Source organism: Hypanus sabinus, chromosome 23 (assembly GCF_030144855.1).
Source record: "Hypanus sabinus isolate sHypSab1 chromosome 23, sHypSab1.hap1, whole genome shotgun sequence".
Lineage (NCBI taxonomy): Eukaryota > Metazoa > Chordata > Chondrichthyes > Myliobatiformes > Dasyatidae > Hypanus > Hypanus sabinus.
Window position 1 is genome coordinate 34,614,838 of NC_082728.1, and position 23,935 is coordinate 34,638,772.

Sequence of the window (23,935 nt, forward strand, 5' to 3'; positions counted from 1 at the left end):
GTATTCAATGTCATAAGTTTTGATTTCAAAAACGAAAGCCTCCAGATACTGGAAGTATGAAAAAAAACAGAAAATGCTCTGCTAGGCGGGCAGCGTCTGTGGAGAGAGAAAGTGGATTAATGAACTGGATCTTGCTGGACTGGACTGCAACCTGTAACCTCTCACGAGGGTGCATCTAAATTTAGTCTTGATGGGCCTCTGGATCCTGCGAGCACTTAACAAGGCATCATCAGGAAACTGGCTTCAGGCAATGCACAAGTCCCCACCCATCCTTAAATGCCCTGATAAACTTCAATCACTATCTAATCTGTTAATCTTTTCAGAGATGTTGTAAACTTTATTAATATATAATACGCATCAATATATTAATATAACAGTTTAATTAAATCCAAACATGTTACTGACTTTACTTTCTGTAGATTTATGTTTTAAGTAAAAACTCAGTTGTCTGTTCCATTCCGCAAGCCAAGAAGTTCTATTGAAATGAATGAGGTTTCTGATCCTCCGCCATGTCTTGGTGTGGAATGGTGGCAATCTTGTATCTGTCCCCTGGGTGATCCCAGTAACATTAGGCTCAGCATGGAACCAAGAGACAGGTGTAGTACTGCACGGCCAGTGCATAGATGGACCAGTCCCGAATGTTGGTGTGAGTGGCTGTATGCTGGTGATTCCCTTTTGAAATCACTGGCTACAGTCAATGGCGTTAGGGCCAATGTTTTGGGGAGATGAGAGTTCTAATAAATGGCTTTCACCTGGTACATATCTTCAGAGCCTGCTGCCAGTGTCAAGCTGACCAAATTTACTGCTGATATACCAGAAAAAGTGCAATTCTCTGATTTCAATTTGCTGGTAACTTAGATTCAAACTTTAATTTGCAAACCCTGGAAGGATGATCCCTTTATCTTTGCTATATGTCACAGAACTCCCAACCAGACTTACTGCAAGATGGATTGAAAAGACTATAATTTTTGCCAATAAATATTTTTAATTTATTGGCTGTTACATTTGCCAATAAATACCAAGTCGGTGCCATGGTAGTGTAGCAGTTAATGTGATGCTATTATAGCTCAGGGCGTTGGAGTTTGACTTTCAACTCCGGCATCTTCTGTAAGAAAGTTTGTATGTTCTTCCCGTGAAGTGAGGGTTTCCTCCAGATGCTCTGGTTTCCTCCCACAGTCCAAAGGTATATTTGTTAGTAGGCTAATTGGTTATTGTAAATTGTCCCCTGTTTAGGCTAGCATTAAATCTGTAGGCTGCTGGGTGGCACATCTTGGTGGGCCTGTTCTGCACTCTATCTCTAAATAAAAATAAAATGACCTATTTCTTATGCAGATCCTTATTGGAGACCATGTCTTATACACCACGTTGTTCCTCAATCTTCGAAACCTCATCATGCTGAAACTTAATCTCTTCTTTGTGGTACAGTTTCATTTTCAAGCTAACATCAAATTCATTTATTGTATCATTAGACTTCCTTACTATCAGACTATCAACCTCCCCTTGCAGATTACTCATCGCTTATTTCAATGCGGCTACTCCTTTTTGGTCTTGAAATACGTTGTTCTGAAAAGCTGAAATAATAGGTTCTGGAAGTGCATTGCCTTTGCTCCCTGAGCTGTTCTGATTCTCCCAATAAAATCTGTTGTTAAAACTTCATTTAATGAGCTTCCCATTTTATCACTGATGTCAAAATTCAGCTGATAGTTCCCTTGCGTTCTTCGTGTTCTTTAGTTCAAACCTCACTGCTTTCTGATCATTATGATTGTGGTAATCTTGTCTTTCATACTTGCTATTTTTCTGATCACTTTTTGTTTTCTAAATGCTTTATAGCATAGCGACATAATTCCTGGTGCTAACTTCACTTCAGCCTTTTACCTTGTCTTATATACTGTATACTTTCTTTGTTGAGATAACATGCTTCTGTTCTACCAATGTTTCAAAGTTCCTTTTGAAGCCTTTTTTATTCCTCTAAGATATAGGACTCAGCAATCTATTCCCAAAGCTAATTCTGAGTATCTCATCTAATGGAGTCTTTCCTTCTAACATGCTTTATCATTGAAAAGAAAAAAAATAGCAAATGTTGGAAATGTGAAACTCCAGCTGAGTTTTTCCAGCATTCTAGTTTTTATCGAGGCACAACAGATGCATATGCTGGAGTCTGGAACAAACAGTTCAGCCTAGTTGAATGTATTCTTCTCTTTAACAACTTCTGATTTCTCTCACTTCTTACTACAAGCCAATGGTGTAGATTGGGAATTCGCATGGTCCCAGATTTGCCTCTATTTTAGTGACTATGTGGAAGAGCCCTTGATCCAAATTGTCTGTGGCACCTGACCCCAACTCTTTCTCTGTTACAGTGACTGAATTGGTGCTGGCTCTGTGCTGAACTCTTTGATTATATCATCTTTGCTAGTAACTCTCAGGCCACTTGCAAATTCACTTCTCTCTCCCTTGATGGAGTGATGGAGATCACTCCGTCTCCATCTCAGAACACAAGCTGCCCTCTGATTATTGCTATAATTCCACCGTCTCCCACAGCAACCCTGACTGCTGCGGAGAAGGTAGCAGGGGATTGGAGATGACCAATGTTGTTCTGTTGTTTTTAAACGAACACCAGAAAATTATAGGCCAATGAGTCTGATATCAATTGTGGGAAATTATTGGGAAATATTCTAAGGGATTGGATATATAGTTATTTGGATAGACATGGACTGATTAAGGATAGTCAGCATGTCTTGGTGCATGGTAGGTCATTCCTAACCAATCTTATAGAAGTTACCAGGAAAGTGATTGAAAGCAAGGCAGTGGATGCTGTTTACATGGACATTTGACAAGGTTCCGCATGGGAGGCTGGTCAAGAAGGTTCAGTCGCTCAGCATTCAGGATGAGGCAGTAAACTGGATTAGACATTGGCTTTGTGAGAGAAGCCAGAGAGTGGTAGTAGAGTGTTGCCTCTGACTGGAAGCCTGTGACCAATGGAGTGCCCACAAGGATCGGTGCCAGGTCCTTTGTTGTTTGTCATCAAGAGCAATGATCTGGATGATAATGTGGTTAACTGGATCAGTAAATTTGCGGATGACACCAAAGTGGTGGTGCAGCAGACAGCAAAGAAGATGATCAAGGCTTGCATACGGTTTGCAGCTGGAAAAATGGACTGAAAAATGGCTTATGGAATTTCACGCAGACAGGTGTAAGGTTTTGCACTTCAGTAGAACCAACCAAGATAAGTCTTACACAGTAAATGGTGGGGTACTGTGGAGTATGGTAGGACAAAGGGATCAGGGAATACAGGTCCATAGTTCATTTGAAAGTGCCATCACGTGTAGATAGGGTCTTAAAGAAAGCTTTTAGCACACTGGACCATAAATTATTGTATGAATACAGAGAGTGGAATGTTATGTTGAAGTTGGATAAGACGTTAGTGAGGCCTAATTTGGAGTATTGTGTGTAACTTTGGTCACCTACCTGTAGGAGAGATGTAAACAATGTTGAAAGAGTAGAGTGAAAATTTACAAGCACGTTGCCGGGTCTGGAGGGCCTGAATTGTAGGGAAAGATTGAGTAGGTTAGGACAGTATTCTTTTGAATGTAGAAGATTGAGAGGAAATTTGATAGAGGCTTACAAAATTATGAGGTGCATAGATTGGGTAAATGCAAGCAGGCCTCTTCCACTGAGGTTGTGGGACTACAACCAGAGGCTGTGGGTTAAGAGTGAAAAGTGAGAAGTTAAAGGGGGACATGAGAGGAAGCGTCTTCACTCAGAGGCTAGTGAGAGTGTGGAATGAGCTGCCAGTACAAGTGGTGCATGCGAGCTCAATTTCAACATTTAAAAGAAGTTTGGTTAGGTACATGGACTGTAGGGATATGGAGGTCTATGCAAAGACGTATTTGATTGTTATAAATTACAAAATAAAAATAAACAGTGGAAAATAAAGGAGTAACAAAGTCGTGTTCATGGACCATTCGGAAAGTTGATGGCGGAGGGGAGGAAGCTTTCCCGATTTGCTGAGTGTGTGTCTTCAGTCTCCGGTGCCTTCTGCCTGAAGGTAAGTGCTGCGAGAAAGCAGGTCCAGATGCTGAGGGTCCTCAGTGATGTCCTTAATGTCCATAGCTATCCCAGCTCTCAAGTTTGCAAATCCAATTGTATAACCTGGATCAAGTCCAGTAGTTCATTTAAATAATGGGAGAAACCAGCTGCTGAATGAGAAGCAAGTAGAGCATTTCCTGCTTTAGGTGTTTCAATGAGAGATATAGCACCGAGACCAGTCCTCCAACCTACCAAATTCAGCATTAAGCGTGGATTTTTAACACGGACCCTCCCCAGCTCATTTTATTCTCCCCATGTCACGTGTGTTTACACTTTAAACTTTTAAGCGCTTTTTAAAAATATTTTGCAGACTTTTTAAAAAGTAACTTCTGAGAGCTCGTTGGTTGAAAACAGAAATGATGTCTGCAGACATTAAGTTTAAATAGCAGCGTAGTTGAGCTGGAGGTGGCACTTCAGAGCTCTTTGAAGGGCCCACATTTGATCACTTGCATTAGAAGAGGCACTGCCTTGGTGTGGAGCTCACTGCTGAGTTGAGTACCTGGCTCCCAGTGAACCTAGAATTTGCAGGTGACCTTTGGACCACAGAGGATTTGCTTTTAACTAAGTAGAATATGGCATTAGAGAACTTATTAATGGAATTGCACTGAAAGTAAGCTGCTCAGTTGAGCATTTTTTCTTTATGCTACCTACCAATCATATCTGAAGCATTAAATATGAAGCATTGATGTATTAAACGCAATCTAAACCTCTTACTTCTGCCATTCCTCATGATCTTTAATCTCTACATTTTCAGAAACAATGGCATCATGTTGTCACTTGCATTGCATCCATCAGAACAGTGGTCGATTTTACCTCATGATGAACCAATTGCAATATGCAGTAAGTCTGGATTATGACAACATGTCAATTCTAATGGACAGCTATTCCAGAGTCTCGTATCTATTATACAGAATTGCACGATAACCATGCCAATGCCTAGAAATCAAGTCATATAGGCATTTTTACACCTTTGCCATTTAGTTTCCGAGAGAAAAGTCAACCCTTAATTAGTTTATTTAGTTATTTGGTTACGGTGCAGAATAGGCCATTCTGGCCCTTTGGGTTGAGCTGACCAGCAATGCCGCAGCCTAACCAAGGACAATTTACAATGATCTGTTAACCTACCAACCGGTACATCTCTGGAATGTGGGAGCACTGGGAGGAAACACGTGCGGTCGTGGGGAGAGCGTACAGGCAGCAGCGGGAAGTGAGCCCGGGTCACTGACATTGTGCTAACCACTATGCTCCTGTGCCACCTCTCATAGCGTGCCACAACTTGCAGAGATGTAGATGGTGAAGTTGTTCAAGATGTTGGTGAGCTGAATTTAGTATATCGTGTGCAGTTCTGGTCACCTAACTACAGGAAAGATAGCAATAAGCTTGAAAGAGTGCAGAGCAAACTTACATGGATATTGTGAGGTCTTGAGGACGTGAGCGATATGGAAAAATTGAATAGGTTAGGACTCTATTCCCTGGAGCGCAGGAGAACAAGGAGAGGGGTTATTGAAACATAGAAAAACTACAGCACAATACAGACCCTTCGGCCCACAATGCAGTGCTGAACATGTACTTTAGAAATTACCTAGGGTTACCCATAGCCCTCTATTTTTCTAAGCTCCATGTACCTATCCAGGAGTCCCTTAAAAGACCCTATCGTATCTGCCTCCACCACCATCGCCGGCAGCCCACTCCATGCACTCACCAGTCTTTGAGTAAAAAACCTACCCTGACATCTCTTCTGTATCTCCTTCCAAGCACCTTAGTAGAAAAGTCACGAGGAGTATGAATAGGGTGAAAGCATGCAGACTTTTCCCCTCATGTTGGGGGTGAGTCTGGAACTGGAGGTCATAGGTTTAGGGTGAAAGGTGAAATATTCAAGGGGAATCTGAGGAAAAACTTCTTCAGTCAATAGGTGCTGCGAATATGGAACCAGCCGCCAGTGGAAATGGTAGATGCACGTTCGGGTCCGTAGTAGTGCGGATAGTGTGACACAATTACAACTGGGGGCATTTGAGTTTGGAGTTCAATTCCGGTGCTGCCTGTAAGAAGTTTGTTTGTTCTCCCTGTGAACTATCCAGGTTTCCTCTGGGTGCTCTGGTTTCTTCCCACAGACTAAAGACATACCTGTTGGAAGGTTAATTGGTCATTGTAAATTGTCCTGTGATTAGGCCAGTGTTAAATAGGTGGGTTGCTGAGCAATGGGGCTCCTTGAGCAAGAATTGCCTGTTCCATGCTGTATTGCTAAATAATAAAAATAATAGTGCGGGTTCAGTTGTAACAATTAAGAGAAGTTTGCATCAGTAATTAGATGGGAAGGGTATGGAAGGCTATGGTTTGGGTGCATGTAGGTGGGTCAAGGCAGAAGATTGGGTTGGCATGGACTGGATGGGTTAAATGAGTGTGGTAAATACTCTATATGATTCCATGAGCCTTGGGAATTTGGTGTTTGTTGGAAGTTGGTGCCTTTCTTTCATTGAGAAGTTAGGATGTGCAGTTATATCACTTACTCGGATGCCATTTTGGCAACTGTGAACCATGCATGCGTGACCTGCAGGTAACATGGGGCATTTCTTTCAAAGCACACCCTCTCAGCACCTTGAAGAAAACCTACCTGCAAAGTCCCCGCAAATTGAGAGCAGGACAGGGAGCCTCTTTCGAGTCGGTCCCTTTTTGAGTCATGAAGCTCTGTCTCCTTGGTCTCCATAATAATAAGAATCATGAAGACTAGGCGATTCTCTGTGGAAGGTCTCTTCTTGGCTTTGTGTATTTTTGAATTCGTGGGAATAGGATATTTCACACCCTACCTCCTCTGGCCCACTATTGTCCCTTTGCCAGTGTTCTATTGTCATAAAATTGATCTTGCGGAATCCATAATATTTTTGATGTGAGCTCATTACCTTGAAAAATGTACATACTCTTAGAAAAACTTCCAGTTGCCATTTAACTGGTGAGAGCAAGGTGACAGTTGGCAGGATTCTGGAGTGAAATTGCAAGGTATTGAGGAAACAAAAGAACTGCTTGGTGATAATCAGTTTGTATGTTGTCATTTCTGATATTAATGCAACAGTAAGGGTTCCTCATGAATATTCGTGAAAGACCGTACACATACATCTCTGTTTTCCAGATGATGGTCTTTGTGGAGATTTTCTTATCTGCATTTCCAGGTTTGAATCTTTATCATAAATAACCAAATGAATTTCTGGAATGAAGGTATAAATTTGAAATGATACTCTGGTTTTGGAGCTCTCTTTAAGGTTAAGCGAAACTTCAAATTTACAATGGCTGAGAAATAGAGAGTATTTTTCCCCCTAGTGAGAACCTGATGGTCTAAATATAGTGTTGTGTGCCATCGGTTTCATTATTGGAAGCTGTTGGAGAAAGTTGTAGAAAAGATAACCTTTTAAAATGCGAAGAGCTGGAAAATGCAATGTTTTCCATAACAATAACAGAGAATCTAAGTAGTTAGCTAGTGACATTTATCATGCAGTTCATTCCATTCACTCCTGGCCACAATTGACCACTGGGGTGCTGATGACATTAGAATTGTTTCCAGAATAGCATGAATAATTTGCTTGCCAGTGAATAACAGCTTTCACAAACTCTTGTGGTTTTGTAAATATAAACTAGAAAACCAGGCTCTATAGAGGGCAAATCCTAGAAACTCTTACTGCGTGATAATTTAAAGTTTGAAAGAAAACCTGCTCATTCTTTAAATTTGTCCATTCCAACTAATCCCTCTTCCTCCACTATCCGCCATTCTGCATCCCTCTCTCACCGTAACCTTCCACCAGCCTCAGAATTTTGCAAAACCTCTACATTATTCTATCTCCTCTTGTAGCTGGAATCAAATATACTTTTGTCAAATACTCAATTTTCCTCAAAGTCCTTGGAAGGTTTTGCTTGTGAAAGGTTCTATAGAAGTGAGAGTTGCTGTTGATGTAACAAACTATTCTTATTTGACAGTTCTGAGGTTGCTCCTTGTATTGTAAAGGGTTAATCTTTATGCTTCTCAAATGTCTTCACTACCACAGAGGCCTTGGACATAAGGGAACTGTCTGCAGGAGCTTTGATTACAACTATGGGATATAATATAACTGTAAGAATACAAGACTATGGGAATACAGCTGTGGGAACATGATAGTTTAGGTGAGCGCATGTGAAGAGTGGTGACAAGCGATAATGCACTTTGAAGTGGTGATTGGTTCTGGTTTGGTAGTTTGAGATGGTGCTGTATATTGGTCCACTTTCTGCAGCATCTTGTATCGATGGAAAGGGTTTAAAAGTAGATTGGTTGGGGACTTGAGGATGGTTCTGAGAGGCCTCATTGATGGGCTGGTTGTAAACAGTGCTGTGGGTTGGGTGAGTGGGAGGTGCACTGCAGAGAAAGGGGCATGTGCAAAGCTAGATAAGTATCTTAATGGTTATTATTCTGTCCTAATGAATAAAGTTTTGTAATTCTAAATAGGTAATTGGTCTCTCTGTGTTTTTCTGCCTTATCAAGCCATATCCGAGAACCTTTTGGTGTAATGTAACATTTTGGTGTAGTTGGCAAAGGATCTGGTGAGTGCGATAGAAGCCGATAATGTTTGCAAAAATGTGTGGGAGTAAGGAAATGTGGAGAGACCGGAGGGGTGGCGCTGACATATCAGGAAGCCAAAACAGTGTCAGTGAATTGTCCAACATGCCAGCAGGTGAAGCCCAAGGAATGACCGGTGGGCCCCCGGGAACAAATCCAGAGAATGATGGGGCAGAACAGACTTGGCTAGTGGAGAACTTGAACTCCAGACCAGCAGGTCAGGGAGGGTCCCTGCTGTCCTGACACCTGGCAGTATCTGAACCCCCAAAGGTAAAGGAGGAAGTGGAATTGAAAGAGGAGTTGGGGAAGGTCTGGGAGCTGCTGGAGAGTGGGGTGATTGTGGTGCAATGGCCAGGTAATACATGGCAGGTTGTGCTTCTGGGAAAACAGGGAATGGTGTGCCAGACTGATTAACTAAAAGGAAGTGATAGTGCACTTTGCTCCATTGCAGAAATGGCCATGACATTGCTGCTGCTCCCTCACCAGAACTGTGATGATGATCTGTAAGATATCATAACCCAATACCTTTCTCAGAATGTCATACAAATATGCATATCATCTGAACATGTTGGGTATGCTCCCAGATTCCAACACTCAAGTATAGGAGTTCAGATGGAGAAAGGTGTAAACTCAGCCAGATCCATCATGGGCACTAGCCTCCTTCGCATCGAGGAATCCTTCAAAAGGCAATGCTTCAAGAAGGAGGCACTCATCATTACAGGGTCCCATCACCTCTTCTCATTGAGGTAGAGGTAGAAGAGCCTGAAGAAACACACTGATCATTTCAGGAACAGCTTCTTCCCCATCACCATCAGTTTTCTGAATGGACAATGAACCCATGAAAACTACCTTACTATTTTTTCCTCTCTTTTTGCACTATTTTCTTAATTCTTCTACTGTGGCAGATGAGTCCAAAAGGGTCAATGGTACAGCCACCTCCGCGTCATGCGGAGGAACCAGAGTACTAGTCAACGGATGGCATCACTAGACTCGTTACTGCAGGGCAGCTTCCTTATCCGCCAAGTCTGTTACACTCCTGTGTACCACTTAGCATCAGATTTGGAAGCCCAGAGAGGCTGTATGGTGGGGGCAAGACACCATCTGTCTTATTACTGTGCAAGGCATGTTGGAGTAGAGTTTCTGGATGGTGTACGTACCTGCAGAGACTAAACTTTCAGCACAGTCGACATCGAAATCGATGGACAGCCGGAGAAGAAGACGACTTAGTATATATACAGAAGTATTTCTTATGGTAACTTAGTTTTTTATTATTATGTGTTGCCCTGCGTTGCTGCCGCAAACCAACACATTTCACAACATATGCTGGTGATATTCAGCCTGAATTTGATTCTCATCACCTCTGAGTAACACTGGAATAGAATGAATCCATCATGGACCTCTCGGCAATGACTGGTGATAGGACTGTAAAAGGGGCCCGTTTGAAGAATGGTATGTAGCAACTTATGATCAGAATAAGACCAAAGTACCGGTGCTGAATGCAATACTGCGATCTGGGGGTAACTACCATTGTCATTACGATGGGCAGGTTCTGATGGGGAAATGCTTATGTATAGAGCAGTGCGTCACTAGTGTAGTGGGAATATACTGCTTCGGGGCAGGTTTGTTTCACATGTTGAATGCCACATACTGGGTGTGCAGATCCTGGGCCCACCCTTGGCTTCCCACGTGCTGATCTGACTGCTGCTACCTGGGTATCACGGAGGCCGATCGGTTCTGGGTGATAACTTTTTTCCCTTATGGTATTGGCCGGTTATCAAAGAAGGTCATCCTGACAGGCTCAAGTTGTTAGCCAGTGAGACTGCACTGGCTTTGAAGTAAGCAAAACAAGCGCTGACACAGGTTTTAACTGAGATAGTAGCTGTGAGGACAGTGACCCGGGAGTAGGATGGTATTGGATTATATCGCAGTCAAGGAAGGAAGCACCTGCGCCATTAGGCCAGGAGTGTTGTACGTGCATCCCTGATGAGTCAGAGAATATAGGACATTTGGCTGACCATATCCAACCATTGGTAGATAAGATGTGCAATGTAAGAGATCAGTTTGATAATTATTATCAAATTATTATATCCCGGGAGGGAGTTGGTGGCCCTTTGGAGCACCTGGCTGGTGAGCTACTGTACTGCACTGGGGTGTCACTAAAACCTTTTTGCTTTTATGCTTAGTAGTGTTGCAATTTGCTTGTAATATGGCAGGGCATCTGCTGGAGTTGTTTTAAAACCTGTGGGCTAGATGTAACAGGATTTCAACCTTTGACGGTGGAATGTGTTGTAAAGGGTTAGCCTTTGTGCTTGTCGAATGTGTTCACCACTGTGGCCTTGGGCGTACATGAATTGGCCGCAGGAGCTTTGATGAAAATACAACCGTGAGAATGCAAGACAATGGGAATACAACTGTGGTGAATGTAGGGGTGGGACTCGTGAAGAGCGATGACAAGTTATGATTAGTTCTGTTTCACTGGTTTGAGCCCGTGCTAATGTATTGGTCCACTCACTGCAGTATTTTGTATCAGTGGAGTGGGATTAAAGGTAGAATGCTTCTGGGCTGAAAGGTATTTGAGGCCTCACTGACGAGCTGGTCGTGAACAGCATTGTGGATCGGGTGGAGTGGGAGGTGTGCTGCAGTGAGAGAGGCCATGCACAGCTAGATAGGTATTTTAATGCTCTCTGTTCTGCCTAATAAATGTAGTTTTGTCGTTCTAACTAGATAATTGGCATTTGAGCCTTTTGATGTAATGTAACACTTCTTTAACAGAAAAGTAGATATGCAAGATAGTCATCACTTAAAACATTGCCATCATCATCACATGACGTCCCTGTTTGGAAATGTACTGTATAATGGTTCTTGCATTGTTATAGACAGAACTTTAAGCTTCATATCCTACGTACCATGGTAGGAACTTCAGCTGGAGAATTGCTGTTCAAGAAATTGGGTCGCCATTATCTCCAAGATAATGCTGGAGATGCATGTGAAATCATAGCTTGGTCTGTTGAGCTTTCAACACTGTTTCAATGTTCAGGTTCTTGGACATCATCATTTTACAGGATTCATATGGGAGTTCCATGTCTCCTTCATTTACAAAAAGGCTTAGCAGAGGATATACTTCTTGCGGCATCTTCCCAAAACATACTGGTATAATTCTGCACTGCCATCATAGAGAACATCCTCACATCAACCGTTAGTGCTTGATTTGGTGCAACATCCTCTCTCAAGGTCATTGGCTGCAGTCTACCAACACTGAAGGACTTGTATGGGTCCCAGACAAAGGAACGGTCAGGAAAAATAATTGTGGACACTACTCAATATTGGGGAAGGTGCTAGAAGTTTGTTAAAACAAAAACTTCACGACACCTCTAAAGTTTCCTCCCATGGGCAGTTAATCTTATCAAGCTTTCTCGTTAGCCCCATCCTCCCATCCCCCCCCCATTACCTCAATCATTGCGTTGTACAATAAATCACGCTTTATAATGTTGTTTTCAATGAAAATACATACTGGTATTTATGCATGAATGCATATTTTATTCCATATCTGTATCTCTAACTTAATTTTATATGTTTCTTTGTTCTCTACAGTTGTTAAATGTTGTCCATTTTGTTGCATGCACCGCCAACAGATCACAGCGTGCAAATGTGCACTCAGAGGCCATGTTATTAGGCACCTGCTGTACCTAATAAAGTGGCCACTGAGTGTGTGTCTGTGGTCATTTGCTGTAGCCCATCCACTTCAAGGTATGACATACTCTGTTTTCAGAGAAGCTCTTCTGCTCACCCCTGTTATAATGTGGTACTTGAGTTACTGTTGCCTTCCTGTCTGCTTGAACCAGTCTGACCATTCTCATTTGACCTCTCTCATTAGCAGGGCACTTCCTCCCACAACTACGGCTCACTGGATGATTTTTTTTTCCCTTTTGCACCATTCTCTGCAACTCTACAGACTCTTGTGTGTGAAAATCCCAAGAGATCAGCAGTTTCTGAGATACTCAAATCACCCCATCTGGCACCAGTAATCATTCCACAGTCAAAGCCATTTAGATTACATTTCTTCTCCATTCTCCTGTTTGGTCTAAACAACAACTGACCCTCTTGACAATGTTTGCATACTTTTATGCAAACTTATGTTACTGCCACATGATTGATTAGATATTTGCGTTAGCAAGTAGGTGTACCTAATAAAATGGCCACTGATCCTTGATTCTGTATACAAATAGGAAAATAAAACCTTGGGTAAAGTAGAACACTTTGTTCATTAGTTGTGAGAAAACAAAACTTCATTGAAGCAAAAAACGAAACCTAGTAAGAGAGAAAGAGATGCGCAAGTTATGTATGCTCTGTTTGTCTAATTTTATGTCTTTGGACAAAATGGGTCAGGCGTACTAAGAGTAACATTGCCAAAATATATACAGAATGGACTCCACAATACCAATGCACGTTTTTGGAGTTTGTTCTGCTGATGCGGAAGTGTTCCAAATTGGGAATAGGACAGTTTGGGTTATGGCTGGTATTATTCCAAAAATAAATATTAGCTTCTCCAAGAGAACCACAACCTTGTCACAGGATTTGGAGGCTTGTGTGCCTCAATGACTAGAGAGCTATGTTGGGTGGAGGCAGGGCCTCGAGCTTGGGCTCTGAACAGGGTCACCCATGCAATAGGTCAAAGGGTGGAGGCCAGTCTAAGAGTGCTCCGCTGGTCCTCTGGGTTCGGGGATTGACAACACTGACTGGTCGGAAAAAAAAACTTAAGGAAACAAGTAATATATCAGCTCATTAATCTATTTTAATACACATTCTTATTTTAGCATCTGCGTTATTGAAAGACATGCATCTTGGCTTTGCCTATACTGTATAGATATGGCAGGCTCCAGGTTCTGAAGAACTACTTAGCGGTTTTTACTTGTGCTTTAACAGCAGTATTTTTTACTCCATCTCTCTGAAATTCAGTTCTGTTGACTACCATGGAAATGAGTTTCATGACTGGCGTTTAGCATGCACTTAGTTATTGTGCCTTGTGTTCAGCATTACTGACCAGGTTCATGTGTTAACTTTTTTTGTGTGTGGTTACCAGATGCCATTTTTCATATTCAGATTCAATTGTCATTCAGAAAGTTTAGCATGGAGCAAGTGTCATGTTCTGAATGCAGAGTTCACTGTTAGAAAGGCACTGATGATTCTCATTAAGCTAATTGATAACATTGTTATGGATAATTTAAAGAGTGAAGTAGATTAGCAGTTAGCCTGTTTTTTTTAAACCTGATTTTCATTTGTTTTGCCTTTGCTTGAGTTATGCAAATAGGTATTCTGTTTTGATAAAGGTACTGGAAAGGTCATGGAATGTGGCAGGGAGCAGAGCAGTGGAATCAGACTTCTGCTGGGAAGGGGTCATCTGAGTATGTCACTTCTCCCATTACCCTGTGAATGTATTCCCTCATAAGCATTTTTTTACCGGTCTTTTGACAGTGAAAATCAAAAAAAATTGTAGATGCTGGAAATCTGAAATAAGGCAGATTTACAGATCTACAGCTCAATACAGACCCTTCAGCCCACAATGCTGTGCTGAACATGTACTTACTTAGAAATTACTTACTAAGGTTACCCGTAGCCCTATATTTTTCTAAGCCCCATCAACCTAACCAGGAGTCTCTTAAAAGACCCTATTGCATAATGCTGGATAAATTCAGAATGACTGGTAACGTCTCTGGAAAGAGAAAGAGGTCTTCAATTGGAAATAGTAACTGTGGTTCTTTGTCTGCAGATGCTGATTTATTTGCATTTAAAGAGTCTTAGTGTCCTAGAGCACACAAAATAGGCCTTTTGGCCCATCTAATCCACTTAATTCACATATCTCTACCCCACATAATTATATATACTTTATAAAATCTCCCTTCATTCTCCTACACTCTAGGGATTAAAATTCTAACATGTTTAATAACTCAGATCCCCAAGTTCCAGCAGCATCCTGTAGTCAGTACTCTTTCAACTTAGTTCCTTAATTTTGAAATGACATTTTAATATTTGCTGTTGAACCTGTTTCATTTCCTTTACAGGAAGTGTATTTAACAAATATCAGCAAACAAAGCAATAAGAGGAAACAATTCTATTAAATTTGCAAATGCTGCTGACTGACTCTGGACACGAGACCTCTTTTCTACCCACATATTCTCTCTAGCCCAATCAAGATATTTTTATCAAATGGCAACGTAAGGTTCCTTGCATGGGGAAAAACATATGGTACTGGAGTTTCCATTCCTGCTACCGTTCTTGTAAATCTATCCATCAGCGGAACCTACATTAAAAAAAGGACTTTCTTAAAGACTTAGATTAACAAGATCAATCATCTGAAACTTGATAGCAGGAGTGGTTATGGAGACCGCAAATAACTATAAACAAAACAAGCTATTTATGTTTTTATATGTAGCCACCTTCTTTTAACGCTGGATTTTTTTTTGTTATTGATTTTTAGGAACCTTGATATTCATAGGAGATATGTCTGTCAGAGACCAGTGAGGTAATGTGCATAGCCTTGACTTGACAAACCTACTTTTCTACTTTCTCTGTGAAATTCCTTTCTCTTGTTCCATCATCTATTTTTCACCTCTGGTCACTGTTTTCCCTTTATGAGATTTAATTAGGGCCCACCTCACCTCTCTTTCTTCTTAATTCTGAGGAACCCTAATCAAGTTCATGGTTTGGGCACTGGATGGTGACATGATTTAGTTTAGTCCATAATCACCAGGGACCACAGGATCCATGAGTATCTGTTTTGCAGGATAATAATGCAAAAATTCTCCGATGACTCAGCAATAGTTGGGTGTATAAAGGGAGGATGGGAAGATGAATACAGGGCCCTAATGGAGGACTTTGTCAAATGCTGCAAGATGAGCATCTGCAGCTGAACATCAGTAAGACAAAGGAGATGATGATCGACTTTAGGAAGACTAAGCCTGCACTACTCTCTGTTACTATTGATGGTGAGGACATACAAGAACCTGGGGTGCACCTGGATGACAGACTTGAGTGGTACACCAACACAGAGGCTGTGTATTTGGAGGGCCAGAGTTGCTTCTATTTCTTGAGGAGACTGAAGTCCCTTGGATTATGTAGGTCTCCCCTTCATATATTCTACCAATCTGTTTGCGCCAGTACAACCTTCTGCGTGGTGGTGTGCTGGGTCAATGGCGTCAACACGGGTGATGCCAACGGGCTCAATAAACTGATGAGAAAGGCTAAATAAAAACACAAAATAGTTCTGCCAGCATTTTGTGTTTTTATTTATTTCCAGCATCTGCAGATTCACTCGTGTTGCCTGATGAGAAAGGCTGTCTTTTTTAGAGGAATCAAACTGGATACACTGGAGGCTGTGTTAGAACAAAGGACCCTATGGAAAATCCTGGCCATTCTGGACAATGTTTCTCACCCTCTGCATGCCAACTTGGCTGAACAGAGGAGCACTTTAGTAATAGACTAAGACAATTGTGCTGCTCCAAAGAGCACTATATGAGGTCATTCTTACTGTCAGCCATTAGGCTGTATAATGAGTCAACTTATAGCTGGGGAAGAGATGACTCTCTCCTGGTAGACTGTTTGAGGTAACTTATTTTTTATTCTTTTGTACTTTTCTTCTAATATTTGTATATCTGTGCACTTGTAATGCTACTTACTTTGGGATCAATAAAGTATCTATCTATCGAAAAGGAAAACTGCTTTATTGAGAGACATCATGTTTCATACATAAGATTTTGTCTCCTCCTAGCAATGTGAATTTTTGATGGGACTCACAGTCTGGTTTTAGCTGAGTATAATAAAACAGGAGTAACACACGCAAAATGCTGGAGGAACTCAGCAGGCCAGGTAGCATCAATGGAGAAAAGCACAGTTGACATTTTGGGCCAAAACCCTTCGGCAGGATTACAGAAGAAAAGCTGGGGAATAGATTTGAAAGGTGGGAGGAAGGGAGAGAGAAGGGGTGGGAAGTGGTGAAGTGGGGGGCGGGTGGAAACATTACTGAAAGTTTGAGAAATCGATGTTCGTGCCATCACTTGGTCAAAGATCACGTCATACTTCCAGTAGTGCCTTCACTCCCCCCTTCATCATTTCCCATCCCCTTGTCTCTCTCTTATGTTATCTCCTTACCTGCCCATCGCCTCCTTCTGGTGCTCCCCCACTTTCTTTGTTCTTCCATGGCCTTCTGTCTCTTTCACCAATCAACTTCCCAGCTCTTTGCTTCACCCCTCCCCCTCCAAGTTTCACCTATCGCCTGGCGTTTCTCTCCCCCCTTCCCCCACCTTTCAAATCTACTCCTCAGCTTTTTTTTTCTCCAATCCTGCTGACCCGAGATGTCGACTGCAGTTTTCTCCATAGATGCTGCCTGGCTTCCTGAATTCCTCTAGCATTTTGTTTGAGTTGCTCAGATATCCAGCATCTGCAGACTTTCTGTTTGTTTGTGCTAATAAAACAGGAGATCATGACATGTACAAGATTAACCAAGCTTACTTGGCAGCACATTACCACTCCAAAGTTGGTTAGCAGTCCAGCAATGTCACATTTGTGGACCTTTTAAACTAATTCAGCTCATTTCCCTCTGATCAAATCTTTCCATGGTTAAAATATTTATTTATGTACAGTATACTGTATTAAGGATTAATGATCCTGCATGCCTCTATGAAACTAATTAATCCACCATCTCAGAACTCTTTTTACAAGGGAATGTGTACATAGCATGCATGCATTCCAATTTATTACCTCAATCCTAATATTTTACAACCCCACACCTGGGGCTCCCACTACTTCATATGTTGTTGCGCTTTAGTTATTTAAATTCCCTGCTATTTATGACTGCAGCAAGGATCTGAATCGTAGTTTAGGCTTTCAAGGATGTGTGCACAAACGCATGAAGGCACATATAAGATTAGTCAGGCCACCTCCTTGTAGTTTTGAGATTATTGCTTCAGTGTTGTGTGCTTTGACAAGAGTAACCATTTTATTTACATAGTTTTAACCTGAGGAAAAGTACTATACTGCATCCACCACACTGTTCCTTCTAAACTGTGTGAGTTCACGGCTGCGCAGAAACTGAAATGCTCCCACGCTACAGACTTCGTTGCTACGCAGTAGGAATAAAGATAGATGAGAAAAAGTTTATGAAATGTGCAAGGTTTTCTATGTTCTTACTGTAGTTCATTATATTCTTCAATTAATAAACAAAAGCAAAAGTATGTGATTTTTCACTTTTCATTCTAAATATTACAAAAAAACATTTAAAGTGCTGATTAATTTTCAGGGCTCGTGTTAGACCAATTGTTGGTCCACACAGCTATAAAAAAAATCAGAAGGAATGTTGTTCAGTATTCTGAATTTTCAGAAAGATGGAGCGTGAACATAATATGATCACGTCATTAGACACGTTGGAACTATGCAAGATTGTAGTTTCTGAAAATCCATCCACTGCTGTTTAAAAGAAGGCATTAAATGACAAAGATCAATAATGAATAATTTTTTTAAGTCTGTGAATAAACTTGAAATATAATTTTTAACGCTTGATTTTTAATAATTTTTTGTTTCAGTCTTCCATTGGTGAAAATTCTACAGGAAGCTCCCAGCAGCCCAGAATTCAGAGTTTTGTTCAAGAACTTTTCCAAGCACAGTACAGGTAACTTAATCAATCTTCTTCCACACATGAAGATTAAAAGAGAATAGGTTGAAGGATTTTATTTTATGCATCCCTGAAACACAACGGGTAGCTTATCAGCAGGGATTTGGAGATGGCAGTGCATTTTGACCTGCTAATCCACCACTCCATTGAAGTCATGAATGGTGGATGGCACCCTGAAACTGCTTCACCATAAATAATGTTTCACAGTAAATAAATACTACAGTTTTAGACGTGCCTGAAATTTGTGCGGAACCATGGGACCTTGGAATCCTTGCAGAGTAGAGCAGCTCTGGTTTAATAAGGAGGCTTGATAGAATTTTATATCTTAGGAGCAGCTCTGAAACCCAAGTACGTGCTGTTTCTTGTGGGGCGGAATTTTTCATTCAGCATGTTGTTGGTATGGCTAGTTAAGGATGTTTCCAGACATACCGAGTATGTATGTGATTTTGTTCAGTACAATGGACAAGCACTTCGAACATCCCCCCCCACCTTTTATTAGTGCTTCAGCTTATCAAACATCTGCTGAGACAAAACATAATCAGCTCAGTTTTCTCTATTGAAAGACAATGTACCGGAAACTCTGTGCCCAAGTGTATTGATTTAATTTTGTTTAAAGGCAATATTAGTTTAATTATTAATGTAGATAAGAAAATCAGTCAGTAAGTCAAATTTAACAAATTAAATTGTTTATTAAATACATGGAGAAGGTTTCTAGTTTACCAGATCTGAAATACCCAGTTGTGGAAACTCAATCCACATTGCCCGGAGTGTCACAATCTGCTACTCATAGTATATTACTATCATTTGGAAATCTGCCTTAGTGATATATAGGCTCTTATTGTTACCAGGGCATAAACTTACCTGACAACAGCAATCTCAGTTAACCTTGTAGTCAGGTTGGGGCCAAAGGGGGAAACTTGAAAATCATCATTCTTCTGGGGATTAGGTTTTGAGGAAGGGGAGGCAGGAATGTGCTAACAGATTGTAAAAATGCATTGGATTCTTTTCATTGCGCTGACACACATTCCAAGCATGTCACCAGTAAAAGCTTTGGCAATTAAATCTTCCAGAGCAAGGTAGTTTGCAGTAAGAGGAGATAATGCATTTACTTTATAGAAAGCATTTTGATTTTGCTTTATTATAAATTCTCGTTTCTCTTTAAAATGTGACTTTTCTCATATCAGCATTGCCTGTGCATACCTTGCATGATTGCCATATTGATACCTGTGCTGAATTAGACATTGAATTGTTTGCTGTCAGTTCTTTTTAGAAGGTCTTTACACAAGACGTCTTGCTTGTCTTCTGTTTCTCTTCAGGTTTATTTTTGTTGTATAAGATAGAAACATTGTGCATTTTAAGGAATTTTATTTTTGATTTTGAGATTTTACAGAATGCTTGAGTGCACATTAATCAAGCTGAGAGTGTTTAAATTTAAAGGTAAGGGTGTAATTACCTCTGCAAATGCTGCTTGTGTCATAATGTAGAAAGAGCCATGTATATATAATGAGTCACACTGAAGTTAATCAGTAACAGTTCTCACATTACTCAGTACTCTGCGACAGAGCAATGTTATGGCCTTCGTGTTTGGGAGTGTTTAATTATTTGGGTACCGTTAATTGTTGGAAGTCAGGAAGGCTGGTCAATTTTATTTCGTTTAAATTAGTTGATATAGAATTATCTGTATATATCTCCTCCCTCATGTTTTAAGTTACATTTAGTACTACAGTTTGAGCACCTCTTTTCAAAAATGCTTGGGGCCGGAAGTGTTTGAGATTTTGGATATTTTTGGAATATTTGCGTCTATATAATGAGATACCTTGGGGATGTGACACAAGTCTAAACCTGAAATCCATTTACATTACATATACACTACAGCAGGCATCATCTACAGAAAAGAGTAAACCGTTCCGGTGAAGGGTCTTGGCTCGAAACGCTGGATACTCTTTTCCACAGATGCTACCTGGCCTGCGGAGTTACCCTAGCATTTTGTGTGTGTTACTTTGGATTTCCAGCATCTGCAGATTTTCTCATTTTTGTGCTGCATATATTCTGAAGGTAGTTTTATATACTATTTTTGATAATTTTGTGCATGAAACTCTAATGTGTGCAGTGGACCATCAGAAAGATAAGCTATGGGCAGTCAGTGGCTGTTTAGCATTGGCATCATTCCTGCCTCTGAATTTATCTGCTGCTGGTAAGCAGTCTTAGTCTTACACTTGTTCAATAATTGTACTGATGCAGCAGTTCAATGTGTTACGATTTTCATCAGCAATGATCTTGACAAACTCATCAATGAATTTCTCTGCTGCTTCATGGTCAGCAGATTCTTTATCACCACAGATTGTTAAAAAAATTAATACTGTGCCTTTTCTTAAATTTCTGCAACCAGCCTGCTGAATATTCACAATTGCCTTCAATTTTCAGTTTGTTGTGATAGATCTTTGCTTGTTTCATGATCAGCATACCGTTAAGTGCCATATGCTTATGCTCACTCTGACACTGACAAATCCACACTTTCAATACACAACTGAGATCTTTATACTTTGCTTTTCGCAGTGTTTTTCTATTTTTTTTTGTTAACTTCTGTAAACTACATATGTGAGGCCTCTTCTCAGAACTGTCTTTGGTATGCGGAGACCTGTGCTTCGCCCGGGAACCTTCCTAGTACCTTGTGGAATTTTCCATTGTGACATCATGTCAGTACTGAAAAAAATTTGGATTTCTTTGCTTTATGGATTTTGGAATTTCCAATAAGGGGTGCTCAACCTGTACAAAGTGATTCAGTGGAATTGAGCATAGTGGACAACGTAACTTTTTAAGAATGTCAGTGATTCCAGAGAAAGTCCACCTCGTTTGTGTGTTGTCTTGTTTTTTTTTGTGTCTACTTCATTCTAAATTGAATACTGATAAATTCAGTAGTTCATAATTTTCATGGAAGTTTCATTATTTCAGTGATTCTGTGGCTCCAAGTGCTGTGGTTGGCACTTAATTGATCACCAAAAAGGTCAAGCAAGCCAATGTGTTCTACCAAGGTGCCATTACAAATTATAATAATAATGGGCCACCATCAGTGTCGTCCCAGTGCAAGAATAGCCCAGGATGGCAATGTATCCAACTTAGTTGACTTTTCAAAGTGCTCTTTCCAAACCTCGACGGTCCGTGTCAGAATTGGGAAAGCTTTTCCACAGACTTATCAAACAAATCTAGCATGATCATACTCCCAGAATCATTTGAGACAGCATCTGAGGCTGTTTCAGTGCCATTTTTGGGTATGTCCTGTCCCATTTACAAAACAGTATGCTCAAAGATGATGTATATTTAGAAAAGGAGGACTATAGTAATCTCCAGCATGTCTCCACACCCATGAAGTTTCATGGAACTGGATAACACATGACACATGCTAGATACCCTCCTTGAGAAATGATTATACAACATAGATACAAGTTCCTTGGCCAACCATGTCTATTCCAACCATCAAGAGCCTATACTAATCCTGTTTCCCAACACTTGAATGACATTCAGAAGGTACAGCTTGAATGTTGAGTATTTTCCTTCCACTGCCCCTTCAAATACTCCTTTCCTTTGCTTGATGAATCTGTATACCTGCTTGATAAATAACACTTGAAAAAAGCAATGATGGCAGAAATGGTAGGACATTTTCATCTCCATTTCCAACAGGGATTATGTAGCTGTAATATGTCCAAACCAACTATGAAAGACGGGATTTAAATATATTTTTAAAATATTTGAATCGCTTGCTTATTTTTTCATAAATGTAGAAATTGGACAAAATACTCAGCAAGTTAGGCTGCATCCATTGAAAAAGAAACAAATCTAACATTTCAGGTTGGCAATCTTTCATCAGGAAGGTTGGAAAATGCACGTTTTAAGTTGTAGAGAAGGTGAGGAAACCATGGGAATGATGGGTGGAGACCAGGAAAGAAGGAATGATCTAAACAGCAGTGGTGTGTGCTGAGAACATGGTGAAGGCTCATTGATTGTAACTGATCTATCTGTAGGAGAAATAGAGGGAGATGAATAAGAATGGAGAAGAGAGAAGCGCTGTTGGAACTATGAGGTATGGGACATAGCTGTTGCTGGAAATCTGAAGTTCTGAAGCAAATGAGACAGCTGGTCAATTAGCATCTGTGGGGTAGGGTCGGACAAAATTTCCATGTTAGTGACACGGAGTGATGACCCTTCATGATTTCAGATAACTATTTCACTCTGACTTGTGTAAGAAAGACTCGTTATCTGCAGTTGTGAGATCCAGTGTAAAGTCCTCATGATGGTAAAATGGGAAGCTGTTACACAAGGATTCATTGGGGTTTTTTGGAAGTGTGAAGTCAAAGACACACAGAGGTCAGAGTGAGAACATGAAGCTTAGAGTCACCTTTATAGGATGAGTGGAGGTTTTCTGCAAAGTGGTCACCCAGTCTCCATGTTGTTTTCCATTGAACCTGAGCCCACATTGTGAATAAAACAAAATACTGTACACTAAATTGAAAGAAGTGTTAGAGAATTGCTGCTTCATCAGGATGGAGTGTTTGCATCTCTGGGTGGTTGGAAAGGAAGAGATAAAAGAATAGGTGATGCATCTGTAATTGTATACAAAGGTGTGATTAGAAGATATGTGCAGTGACTTCCATTTTCTGCATCTCATGGGTCTAGTATTGATACCCCTCACTCATCTTCCTGCACTTACAACACTTCCAGACCTATCTTCGATGATTAGCATGCATTTTGGGCTCATGATCTTGCATCGGTTTCTTGAGTCTCTTTCTCTTCCCACTGTTGCGGCCTGACTGAGTATTTCCAGTGTTTATTGCTTCATGGGAGTACTTGAGATCCTGAGGAAGATGGAACAAAGCATTGAAGATAAGAGGAATGAACCAGTAAGGGAACAGCAGGAGCAGTGAGTGAAGCAGTCAGAAATATGGCATTTATGTTTTTAAACTTGACTGAAAATATAATTTTTGGATTATGTATGATTAAAACAAAATGAGTTTATTATGAATGCCCTTTGTAAGTTGTTCAGATTGTAAGTCAACCCTAGTGCAAAAACGATGTGCACCATTGGTCTTGTCCTCGATATTCCTATTTTTCTCATGTACGTTTCATGAATTCTTTTATTTTGATTTTCGTTTGTGCATTTACCCCACCAGTGATGGATGACTTGAAGTCTTTTGCCACTCTAATTCCCTTTTCTCTTTTAAAATTCTCCTTAAACCCATGTGGTTAACCAAGCTTTTTTATTCTTCTTTCTTCTGTGGATTTGTTTTAGTAGTGCTAAGGAAATGCACGTTGTCAATGCTGCATAATTATAGAAAACATTGCAATTTTGGCTTTACATCCATGATTTCCTGTTTACCATTGATATTCATTTCATGCTTGGATTTAACGAAGAAAAAATGCAGAAAATATTTAATAGGTCAAGCAGCATCTGTGGAAAGTGAAAGCAAGCTTGCACTTTAAGTTGAAAACCTTTGGTTAGATTGAAGACCCTTCACCTATTGAAGATTTCCAGCTGCTGCAATTTTGCTTTGATTTTCATTAGCTTAGAGTGCTAATATAACTATTCCTGAAAATGCACTTCTGTGTAAGTTAAC

General features: G+C 40.6%; 1 protein-coding gene across 1 annotated transcript in view; it reads left to right on the plus strand.

Annotated features, from left to right (window-relative positions):
- usp43a (ubiquitin specific peptidase 43a) overlaps positions 1–23,935 on the plus strand; it is a 452,509-nt gene that overhangs the window by 92,322 nt on the left and 336,252 nt on the right. Inside the window, exon 3 of the mRNA XM_059948710.1 lies at positions 18,238–18,323. Within this exon, the coding sequence (XP_059804693.1) occupies positions 18,238–18,323 (86 nt within the window). The remainder of the gene's footprint in view (positions 1–18,237; positions 18,324–23,935) is intronic.